The sequence below is a fragment of the Nanorana parkeri genome, unplaced genomic scaffold (genome assembly GCF_000935625.1).
Source record: "Nanorana parkeri isolate BGI_ZX_2015 unplaced genomic scaffold, ASM93562v1 scaffold424, whole genome shotgun sequence".
Classification (NCBI taxonomy): Eukaryota; Metazoa; Chordata; class Amphibia; order Anura; family Dicroglossidae; genus Nanorana; species Nanorana parkeri.
The window spans coordinates 244633-257468 of record NW_017306692.1 but is presented as its reverse complement, the minus strand read 5'-3'; the positions used below and the strand labels follow the sequence as shown (position 1 = coordinate 257468).

At 39.7% G+C, this 12836-nt stretch overlaps 1 protein-coding gene across 1 annotated transcript in view; it reads right to left on the bottom strand.

Annotated features, from left to right (window-relative positions):
• The window catches only part of WDR27 (WD repeat domain 27), a 185209-nt gene that overhangs the window by 54311 nt on the left and 118062 nt on the right, over positions 1-12836 (bottom strand). The window contains exon 23 of the mRNA XM_018559968.1: positions 12347-12445. Within this exon, the coding sequence (XP_018415470.1) occupies positions 12347-12445 (99 nt within the window). The remainder of the gene's footprint in view (positions 1-12346; positions 12446-12836) is intronic.

Here is a 12836-nt window from a genome sequence, read left to right as displayed (position 1 = left end):
TGTGAAATACAGTACATACTTATGCTATGGATTTAAACAAACCTGATACTATATAGCAATTACTACCTCCACCATAAAGCGTCCATGATCATGTGCATCATAAATGATAGCTGAGTTCTAACTTTTTTTGTAACTTTTCAATTTTTCAGCCATAACTTCTGTTTATGGCCAAAAATATTTTCCAATAAGTCTCCAATTTGTAAATAAAGGCAGTACCAAGCCAGCAATTATTCTATTCCATTTGTTTTTGCAACTCTCAAATATCAGCTACTACTACAATTTGCTACTACAAATATAAGTTCATATTCTGATAAAAATCTATCCTTTCTCGGTGGTCCTGTAAACATATTACGTATATTTTAGAAACAAATATTTATTAGTAATCATAAAACAAAAAAAAACCCCATTACCTGATACAGAACATGATTTTTCAACGCAAACTGCTGTAACTCAGGCAATTACATCACAAAAACATTGTGTGCTAACGTCTTTACCTCAATACAGTAATGAACATGACTTGTAGTGAATGAACTGTCTATTCCTATTTCACAATGAAGATTTATTAATGGCAAATGCCAACAGAGCACTGAAAATGGAAAAATGATGGTTAAAGGAAAGGTCATATGACCAAATACGTAAACAGTAAATAGTTGCTTAAGTAGTATAATTAGGCTTATTTGTTTTGTCAGTTTGGTTTGGCATCAAGTGACTGTTTTGGAACATTTTTGTCTGCTCTTATCTGCTTTATGATTGCACAGATCCATTCATGGTTAGCTATCTAAACATACAGTCCTGGCCAAAAGTTTTGAGAATGACACAAATATTAATTTTCACAAAGTCTGCTGCTTCCGTTTGTATGACGGTAATTTGCATATACTCCAGAATGTTATGAAGATCAGATCAATCAGATCAGATCAATTGCACAGTCCCTCTTTGGCATAAAAATGAACTTAATCCCCAAAAAAACATTTCCACTGCATTTCGGCCCTGCCACAAAAGGACCAGCTGACATCATGTCACTGATTCTCTCGTTAACACAGGTGTCAGTGTTGACGAGGACAAGGCTGGAGACCACTCTGTCATGCTGACTGAGTAAAGGTGCCCATACACTGCAAGATTCGCGTGCGAGAATCGCGGGAAATCCCGCAATCGTACGAGAATCGTGCAGTGTATGGAAGGCGTGCAACCGTTTCTACTGTACGGTCGCACGTCTTCCGTCGAACCAGCAGGCTAGAAAACCCGCCGGGAATCGTACGATTCTCGGCAAGTGAGTGGCCTGCTGGTTCGACAACTGACGAACGGGCCGGTGTGCGCACGCGCACACTGCCGTTTGCCGTCCTCGCAAGCCCGCCCCTCATTGCAGTCATCGCAAGTACGATCTGCCTGTCCAAGACTATGGTCTTGCGATGGTTGTACAGTGTATGGCCACCTTTAGAATAACAGACTGGAAGCTTTAAAATGAGGGTGGTGCTTGCAATCATCGTTCTTCCTCTGTTAACCATGGTTACCTGCAAGGAAACACGTGCAGTCATCATTGCTTTGCAAAAAAAAGGGATTCACAGGCAAGGATATTGCTTCTACTAAGATTGCACCTAAGTCAACCATTTATCGGATCATCAAGACCTTCAAGGAGAGAGGTTCAATTGTTGTAAAGAAGGCTTCAGGGTGCCCAAGGAAGTCCAGTAAGCTCCTGGACCGTCTCCTAAAGTTGATTCAGCTGCGGGATCGGGGTACCACCAGTGCAGAGCTTGCTCAGGAATAGCAGCAGGCAGGCGTGAGTGCATCTGCACGCACAGTCAGGAGAAGACTTTTGGAGGATGGCCTGGTGTCAAGAAGGGCAGCAAAGAAGCCACTTCTCTCCGTCCAATTGTTTTTATTTTGCCTGCATCTGTCAGATGCTTCATTATGCGTCACGTGCAGTCAGGTCGTCATTCGTCATTTTTTTTGTTTTTTTTATTTTATTTGCTTTAAAATATATATTTTTTATTTTCCTATTTTTTTAACATTTTTAAAAATAATTTTTCACAATTTTTTGCCATTTAACTTTGTTTCAATTCTGCTCGCTACCTCGGAGGTACCGAGCAGAATAGCTGAGCATTCAGCTATTCACTTACTGCCGTTCGGCCCCTATGAGAATAGGGGCGAACGGCAGCGAGTGAGTTCCCGGAGCATCGGCTCAGCCGATCTCCTTTTGCACTTTGGCTCAGCCGAACATGCAGAGCATTTTAGCCGATGTGCGGCTGAAATCAGCCATACAAGGCTGATGTGAAAAGCCGAACAGTGTTCGGCTCACTTCACTTCGGCTCAGTTATACACTCGGCTGCCTTTGGCAGCCGAGTGAATAACCCACTTAAGGTAATTGTCAGTAAAAGCCTTTGACACTTATGAAATGCTTGCAATTATACTTCAGTATACCATAGTAGCATTTGACAAGAAGATTTTAAAACACTGAAGCAGCAGACTTTGTGAAAATTAATATTTGTGTCATTCTCAAAACTTTTGGCCAGGACTGTGTAAAATAAACATTTGGCTTAAGGTGGAATACCAATGGATTGGATTCAAATCCTAGGAAAAGGGTGATCAAACTAATCAACATAAAACGTGTCTGGATGCTTTACCAAATGCACACAATATAAATGTTAACTAATATTTACAGTATAAGAAATAACACTGAAGAATGTTATTCCAGGAAGTATCTGATTGCCTTTGAAGGAAGGAATTTTATTCCCTTTTTGGGCACTTTACAAGTGTGTTTTTTTGACTTCCTTTGGATAAGTGGGTTAAAGGTTCCAAGGAAGCAAGATATTATTTATTTTAGTTAGCGTTTTTTGGGGGGGGGGGGTTTTGTTTTTTGGATAGATGTCTTTTTTTCAAGATAGTTGTAAGATAGTTGATTGAGGTTTTGAGAATGACAAACATTTTTCACCCTAGTGGGATTCTCCTTGCTTTGCATATGTCACCTTTCTAAATTCAAGGTGTAATCCTGCAACACAGAAGAAGTGTCAGGATGAAAAATACAGAGCTTAACTGCCTTGAGTCCTACGTAGCAACTACTGGAACCACTTGTTTTTATTGACAGGCAGTGTCTAGCAATAAGGCCAGGAGCTGAATTGCCAAGCACCTGTGTTTCTGATTCTTCTGTACTCCTTGCCACAACAGAAATAGATTAATAGTGTTTGATTTATTGCTGCAGGGTGTAAGAGGATAAGGATAGCAAACTGATTCCCCTCAGGGTGACCATCTTACATGGGCATCAGTGGAAACTTTGAATGGGATTAAAGTATACCCTTTTATATCTGGTATATCAAATTGATCCAAACACCCAAAAGAGATGTTGGACTTTTAAATAAAGGCAGAAATGAATCACAGTGCTATTTGCAGAAATGCCTGCTAATCCTAGACTCTGTGTGGAAAAAAGCTTTGAGGGACAACTTCCCTCTCTATTTGTTTCATTATCATTTGTGTCTGGCAGCATGTCTTTACACACACATGAACTTTAATGGCATCCCAGTCTTAGTCTGTAGGCTTCAATATTGAGTTGTCCCACCCTTTGCCGCTATAACAATTTCAACTCTTCTGGGAAGGCATCCACAAGGTTAAGGAGTGTGTCTATGGGAATGTTTGACCATTCTTCCAGAAGCGCATTTGTGAGGTCAGGTACTGATGTTGGACGAGAAGGCCTGGCTCGCAGTCTCCGCTCTAAATCATCCCAAAGGTGTTCTATTGGGTTGAGGTCAGGTCTCTGTGCAGGCCAGTCAAGTTCCTCTACCCCAAACTCGCTCATCCATGTCTTTATGGACCTTGCCTTGTGCACTGGTGCGCAATCATGGTGGAACAGGAAGGGGCCATCCCCTAACTGTTACCACAAAGTTGGGAACATGAAATTGTCCAAAATGTCTTGGTATGCTGATGCCTTAAGAGCTCCCTTCACTGAAACTAAGGGGCCAAGTCCAACCCCTGAAAAACAACCCCACACCATAATCCCCCCCTCCACCAAACTCTACACTTGGCACAATGCAGTCAGGCAAGTACCATTCTCCTGGCAACCGCCAAACCCAGACACGTCTAAATAGAGTAATTGTGGGATACTTTCTGGGGTTCCTTCCTGTTTGTGGACACACACAGCCAACGAGCACACAGCATGGTTGATTATATAGCCACTGCAAATACAGCATGGTGGCAAAAAAATTCACATGGCTGTTTTCAGCCATTAACAGCCAGAATATGCGCCTTTGTTTTTGGGTGCTGCCTTGTTCCCAGCAAGAAAAAAAAAGCATACTTTTGTGGTGTCCCCATGTAAAGAAGCAGTATAGTATATTTTATTACATAATTTCATACTTATATATACATATGTAAGTAAGGGGAGAAGTCCCTAGAAACAGAGGCAAAAATCTACAAAGCAATAAATGTAACAATCAAGCATTCACTGCAGGTGAATGTTCCTGGCGAATGAGTTTTAATATAAAACAAATGACTATTAGACCCCATTCACACTGAGCGACATGCAAATCGCGCGACATTGAGCGACGAGCGACATTGAGCGACGAGCGACATTGAGCGACGTGTCGCGCGACATCTTCCTATTGGGCTGTATGCAATCAGGAGCAATATCGCTCAAAATCGCTCTAAAAAAGGGTCATGTAGAAGCGACAAGCTACCAGCGACGAGCTACAAGCGATATTGAGCGATATTGAGCGACATTGAGCGACGAGATGTGAACAGCTACATTGAATTGTATTGGTGAAGCTACATAGAGCGATATAGTGCGGAAATATGAGCGATATCGCTACAAAAATCGCGCGATAAATCGCTCAATGTGAACGGGGCCTAAGTGAACATTCGGTAAATGTCACATTCACTGCTTTATATATGTGCCCCAAAAGTTATGTTATTTTAAGTTTTTTTGTTAATTTTCAGCAATATGAAACTATTAGTAACAAGTGTTAAAAAAAACAGTAAACTTTTTTTTCAAAATGGTCCAATCTTTGCTGCCTTGTTGTATTTTTTTTTTTTAAATATAGGGCCTTTCTTGTCATATAAGTATGTTAAAATGTTTGGATAATAAAATATAAGTGAAAAAAATCTAATATACTTGCCATTGTTTCTACGCCACATATTTCACATCATTTGAGAAAAAGAACAGAGAAATTTAAAAAATACAATTTTTTTTTCTGGTCAACAAAAACTAACCATTTGCATAATTTACACAACGTTTTCTCACATTTCTAAAAAATCTAAATTAAATGTTTCATTTTAAGTATGGTATAAAAAACGGCACTATCCCACCACAGAAAAACAGGATCAGGATTGGCTAAGTCAGTGGTGGCGAACCTTGGCACTCCAGCTGTTTTAGAACTACAAGTCCCATGAGGCATTGCAAGGCTCTGACAGCCACAGACATAACTCCCAGAGGCAGATGCATGTTGGGATTTGTAGTTTTGGCACAGCTGGAGTGCCAAAGTTCGCCACCACTGGGCTAAGTTGACTGAAAAACAAAGCAGCAATTGAAAATGTATCAACTGTCTAAAACCTGAACTAATCCTTGGGACTGATATAGGTTTAAGGTGCTGGGGCTCAAGTAGTTAAGAGCTGAAATCTGAACTTTACCTTGGTGTGTTAAAGATGCCTTGATTTTCTGTGATGAAAATCATGTTACCATGTAATTTAATCAAATCTTCATTTGTCCTAAACATTCTTTCAAGTGGAAAGAAAAGTATGTCCTTTTGTGAAGATCTTACAAATGTGTTTTTAATCCTAATTATGCACAACAGTTTATAATAACCTTTTCTGCAAGTGGAAACTGCAAATTATGGACCAAGTTCATTTTGTTGCCAAATGCTTTTTATGCAACTTGTTCTCCATTGGAAGTTGTAATTGTCTCAGTGAACATGTGTACTTAAAAATGAAAAGATAATTTAAGTTCAGACCCACCTTTAATTAAACTAAAGAAAAAAAATCAATGAAGTTTTCACCAAAAAAGGCAAACATTAAGAGGGTTATTCACAAAAGGGTGAAGAGTTTGGAGAAGGCAGGAGAAGTGAACAATTTAGAACAACATAACTGATTTGGAAACATTCTCCAATTCATCTCACTTTCCAGTTCAGCTATGTTGGCCTAGATTGTTCACTTCTCCAAACTCTTCACCCTTTAGCGAATAACCCTGTAGGTCTTGATTCAAATGGTGCCTACAGATACACTGGAAGAAATGACACAAACAATGGATATGGTGTATTCATTTTTATGGTCTAAATTAATTAAAATGAGCTTTGTCCAATGGAAAAAGTAAGTATACACTACATTTACAACCACCACCATAAAGTTAGAATTTTCCAAATTAGGTGGCAATGATTAGAACTGAGTATGCAGGTGGAACCTGCCCCAAAGCCCATTTCCACCTTTGTTGAGGTATATTTAAAAAAAATATGTCAGCACTGTACACCAAGTGTACATGAAGCAAGCATATGCAGCTGATGTATATGAACACAGAAAGTTACATTTTTTGTTAGCTTTACACTTCATATCCGCATGAAAATGTCTGCCTCTGTGCAAGAAATGTGTGTTATCTCCCCCCTCCCCTTCCGGACCGTGTATTGTGTGTAAAGGCAGAGCTGGAGTTTACTGATCATTTTACAATGGGTGACAGGGAGGAGGGTAGCTGATTACAGTCTGACACCCAGGTGTAAGACCGATTTTCCTGTGGAGAAAACTTCAAATTTTTAGGTTTCAGGCCTAGTAAAACCTTCATTAAAAATGAAGAAAGCCTGCAATGTTCTCAGGGAGTCATGAAAATGTGCACACATAAACATCTTTACTGCACCTCTACATTAGCACAATACATGCTAATCACTTACAAAAGGTGGAAAAGGACTTTAAACTTCAGACATCTAGAGCTAGGTGTTCTCTTTGCTACTGACATGTGTGATGTCATCATGCCAAAATTAAAAAAAAGCTCTCTGGCCCTCAAAAAGAAAGTTGTGGATGCCTATAAGCCTGGCTAGAGAATTAAAAAGATTAGTAAATGATTTGAAATCAATCATTCCACTGTAAGGAAAATAAATCTACAAATGGTGTAGATTTCCAACCACTGCTAATCTGTCCAGGATTGGCGGGCCCAGCAAAGACCCCCAAGAGCTGACCATATGATGCTAAAAAAAGTATCCAAGAACCTCAAAATGTAATAACGGAGTGTTCAATTCTTGCAACAGTTGGGTGTCAAAGTGTATGCATCTACAACCAATTTTACCTGTATGAGAGGTGTGTTAGCAAAAAGTCTTTGCTGTTTAAAAAGAACATTAGAACAAGATAACAGTTTGCCACTGTTTGCCAATGTCCAAAGAGAGTTGTTTAGTCACAGTAACAGACATGTTTGCCACAAATTGAACACAGCATTTCAGGAGAAGAACCTCATAACACCTGCGAAGAATGGTGGTAGAAATATTATGGTTTAAGATTTATTTTGCTGCTTCAGGGGCTGGGCAGCTTGAAGTCAAATATACATTTGCATCATATCAAAGTGCAATTGATGAGAATGTGAGATCACTTGTCCAAGTTGACTGGAACCAGAAATTGGCCTTTAAACACGATAATGATCCAAAGCTCACTAGCAAATCCATTAAGGAATGGTCCAAAAAGAAGAAATACAGGGTTACAGTAAGTGCAAGAAAACCCACAAGTATCTTGCAACTGAATAATTTTGAAATATTTTTCAATAATGGATCCAGATCAAACACATTTACATTGCCAGGCAAAATATTTCTTTACATTTTTGCCCAAGCACTTACAGTCATCACTTCCTGTCAAGTACAGGATCACAAAGCGCAAAACAGTCTCCAGCAGCCATCCATCCTCTAGCTTGAAGAAGGGAGGAGAAGAGGGAGGGGAGTGGCTTACATTGTGGTGCCTGTGAGTTTGTGGACACACGCAGCTTACTAGAACACAGCAAGGTTGGCTCCATAAGATCCTGCAAGGGAAAGGAGTCACCCTAAAGCAGGAATTCAGGGCAGGGCTCAGGGGACCAGCTGATTCCACAGGAAACTAAATCTTTTGAACATCATGGAGCAGCATCCATTGTAAGTCATTTTATCAGCATTTGAAATAACTTAAACACATTTTAATATAATTTTAAAGCAAAAAAAAAATGAAATAATAATTACATATACTGTATTTTTGAAACACTATAACACAGTGCATTCCTTCTATGATGATGTACTAATTGGTTTATTGCTTTAAATTGATAAACAAGGAAAAAAAATCAAAGCATAAATACCAATGGCCAATAAGGAAAGCCGGGGAAGAGGTTTCTTTGCATGTACACAAAGACATTTAAAGAGGGTCAATATATTCTAATGGACAAACCACAATACACATATTCATCTATAACAATTAGTGATGGGAGAACAAGGTATACATCCTAAAGAAGCTGGAGATGACAGCACAGAGGAGACTGCAGGGGGAAGGGACACCACACTATAATATACTATAATACAGATACAAATAAACTTAAAGTGACTTTGTACCACAGTGTCACTTCTACAAACAAGGCAGCCAGTGATAGAGCAGGCAATATATTCGTACTTTGGCAGCCTGTGTGCTGAAAAGCCACCACTTCAGTGTTTTCTGGCCGCTGGATATATTCAACTCTTAAGATAGGCTGAATACCTGATATGCACGCATATCAGGTATGCACGCACACATATGTCCTATAGTGAGGAAGCAGTTATTCTACATATGTACACAGGAAGTGTAAAACATATGCAGTGCTGGTTTTACAACACATGGGTCACTGGAAAGGTAAGTATATTGCCTCTTCTAGAGACTGCCTTGTTGGCCTGTGGTGACAGGATCACTTTAAAAATATGTAAATACTAAGTTTCAGGCACTGCAAAACTAAATGGAAATATTAATAAGGCTATATTGTCTGCCAAAATAATTTTACATGAACTGCAATAACCTTAGACATTCTTACACAGCTTCTTTGTTCCAATAAACAAATTAAGCAAGTAGAAATGTGCACAAGATTAACCCGCGATTCTCGTATGAGAATCGTGCAGTGTATGGGCACCTTTAGCTGCTGGTCCCTTTTAGATGTTTCAATGGGTTTTATTTTTTTCCTTTCTTTCACATTTTAAAAATTATTTTTATTTTCAGTTAGTGCCACAACTAGGAGACCATAGTCATTGGGAACGGAAGCTATGGGGTTTTTGGGACTGCACGGCACTGATAGAAGACAGAGTCACACCAAAGGCTCTGTAGACAGTAAGAGTAGGGATCAGGATGTCTGCATATTTGGCGAGGGTGTGATAGAGGCGCAGGATCTAAGGAGCTTGGAACTGACACATAGAGGGTTATTCACGAACAAGCCGAATGATTAAGCCGAAGCATCAGCTAATCCTTCGGCTCACTTCGGCTGCCAGACTCCTTCAGTTCAGCTGAAGTCACAGCTGAAACGGGGAGAACAGTCTGCTGAAGACTATTTCTTTACTTTTTGCGGCGTGTGTTCAGCGGGTGCGGATGGGTCGACTTTTTATTTTGGTGAGTTGGCAGGGTCGTTGACAACGCTGGAGAACGCTGATTGACGTGGATTATTTCGTTAGATTAATTTTTTTTTCTATTTAAGGAATTGTCAAAAACCTTGGTTTTGTTCTTTTTCCAATCAAAAGACTTTTTCAAAAGTGTGGTCTTTTTTACATTTTATTTAACCCTTTAGTGAATAAGTAGGGGTGCAAGTAACCCTTACTCATTCACAAGGGGGAGCAGCATCTGGGTGCCCCCTTTATTAAAGGGGTACCCCGATGCAAATAAGCCCCCCTGCCCGCAGACCCCCACAACCTACACCCCAGGGCTTGTGGGGAAGAGGTGCTTGTCCCGATCGGCATGGGGACAAGGTGCTTTGCAGGGGGGACCCTGGAAAAGCACCCTCCCGATGCCAAAGGCCTGTGGCCTGGTATGGCAGGGTGGGGGGCGGCACTTGCTCGTCTGGTTAGGATTTCGTGCAGGGACGAAATCAGCCGTGCAGCGTTCAGCTCACTTTGGCTCAGTTATTCACTCGGCTGCCTTTGAATAACCCCCATAGACTCAAGCAAAGACAGCTGCAGACTGGAGTTTGGGATTCACTGGCTCACACTTCACTGGCTTGGACAATAAGGAGGGTGGGGATTACAAGATGGCAGATTGTACCCAGGTGCTAGAGATTGTAGAAGAGTAAAGTAAAGGAGAGAAACGACATCAGAGAAGCAGGATTTTCATCCGGGGGTAAAGGAAGCTTGCAGAGCAGTGGAGGAAGCAGCCATTCTATTCGGATTGCAGTGCCCTGCAGGGTTGGCTCCAGCTATCAATCTGGCCGCTCCACATAGCTCAGCAGTGTGGGCTAGATATGTGCGATTTGTTTGATTACGAATTGAAATTCGGATGATTTTTGATGCATCCGACTTTTAAAATAAAAGAAATAATGACACTGAATATATCAACAATATATGATAAAGAAAATTACAGCTCTGACCTGAATGTCAACAAAGGGGCGGAGCGAGTCGTGACATCACTGGACTTGTTCCGCCCCTTTGTTGACATTCGGGAGTAGAACTGTCATAATAACAACTCTGACCAGCTGCATGCTGTGTGCCATTTCCAAAATGTGGACTACTCCAAGTGCTTAAATACTGTTCATTGAGTCTGTACACTATTTCTGCCTTTTTATGTGAAATATATCTACCCTAGTTTATTTTTGAATGAAAAGCTGGACTCGGCATATCCTTTTCAAAATGTGGCCTACTCTAAGAGCTTAAATACTGTCTATGGAGTCTGTACAATATTTTTGACTTCTCTGTTAACTATATACACTCTAGTTTTTATTTTTTGGGATGAAAAGCTGCATGCTGTATGTCCTATTCAAAATGTGGCCTATCCCAAGTGCCTAAATACTTTGTGGAAACTTCACAATATTTTTGCCTTTTCAACGTGAAATATATTTACACGCGTATGTTGATTTTTTAAAATTAAAAGTTGCCTGCTACCTATTCTTTTTAAAATGTGGCTTACTAAAAATGCTTAAATACTGTGTATGGCGTCTGTACAATATTTCTGGCTACTTTCTCTGTTATAGTACACTCTGTTTTTTATTTCATGGTAAAACATGCCCAGCCTCTGTTTCTTACATTCCTGCCTATAAGGCTGATATAGAATGCATGGAGTCTCTATAATATTCTTGGCCTTTGTCTCAGAAATATAACATTTTGTTTAAAAATCTGCCCTTTTCTCACTCTCCAATTGTGGCCTAGCGGAACTGCTTACATAATGTGCAGCAAGTCTGTACAATATTTCTGACAAATAACACAGACATGCAAATGGTGAGGTGACTCTAGGGGTTTTAGCCTATCTGGCTTTTTACTAACTAAGTTTGTATTCAGAGAAAGGGTCACAACTGGACAACAGCACACAAAGGTCAGGAAAGCACCCCAACATAGAGCCCAGTGCCCGAAGGTTACATTACAAGCTAGTCCCATACATCCAGTCCAGTGGGGTTGTACGGGGGTACTGCATCCGATGCTAGTGCTGAGGAAACACTGATCTGGATAGTTGCTATGAAGAGACCAACTCAAGCAGTGGGGTGAAGCAATGAGGTTGATTTCCTAAAGGCAAATAGGTTGTTCACTTTGCAAAGGACCTTTCTCTGACTTTATCATCCAATCACATGCAAGCAAAAATACTGTTTTTTATTCTCCTTGCATGTGGTGGGACATTCTTTGCAAAGTAAGTTTTAACCACATCCACTAAGCTAAGGTAAAATCCCAGCGGAAAGTGAAAACTTTCTTTTAAAATGAACATACTATTTGCCTTTAGTAAATCTATTCCAATAAATAGGAGTGGTTAGGAACTGTCACACAACTCTTTTGTTTGCCAGTGCCCCAACCTCCTAGTTATGGCAATATAATCCAACTGTTTCTGAATTCACGTGTCCCTCAATAGCAGATGGAGAAAGTAGACTACTCTTAAAAAAAAGTCTATAATGTTACCAGTGGTTAAAGATTTATTAACATAAAATACTACTGCTTGTTAATCTTCTTATTTGACCATTTCTAGAATTACTAAGATATCCTTACTTATGTCAGCTTTCAACCTAAAATAAAACCTTGTTGAAAGAGGTTGCTGGTTCAACCTAAGAAAAACACTCAGTGTGATTCATTAATGTCAACGGCAGGAAATGACTGTATAAGAGGCAAACACATCTGAGTTTTCTCTTTTGTCTTAGAGAGGAAAACATATGTGGGCCAACAAATGAAATCTGTCCAATACTAACAACATTTATATTAACTGCGCTGTATTGCTAAATACGTTTTAGGAAAAAGCTTACCTGTGCTGTAGATGGACTGAAGGCTACGTTGATGACAGATTCTGTGTGTTCCTTCAGTTTCTCCAAATATGTACTAAATCGTGTTTCATAAATATAGGCCTTTAAAAAATAAAAACAAAATTTTTTCAGTAAACAGAGTTTCAAATGGGTGATATTTTTAGGAGTTAAAACATGCATTATTTTACATGCAATATTATGTGTTACACTGAAATCTGACTATATATAGTAGATACAAATACATATTGCATATACTCTACTGTTAACGCTGATCTTTCACACACTGACAGAGATCTAACTATCTGCTGAGCCCAATCCAAACATATCTGTAATTCAAAACTGAGACCATATATGTTTCAGCATTTGCTTCTATTTAGGCAGCTGCAATCATTTTTATATTAAACATGACTCTGTCCCTTTAAATAAAAGCAATGAAAGCATGTTCTTTACTATACTTGCTCTTGTACTTTAGTGCTGTGGTAATCCCATTTGT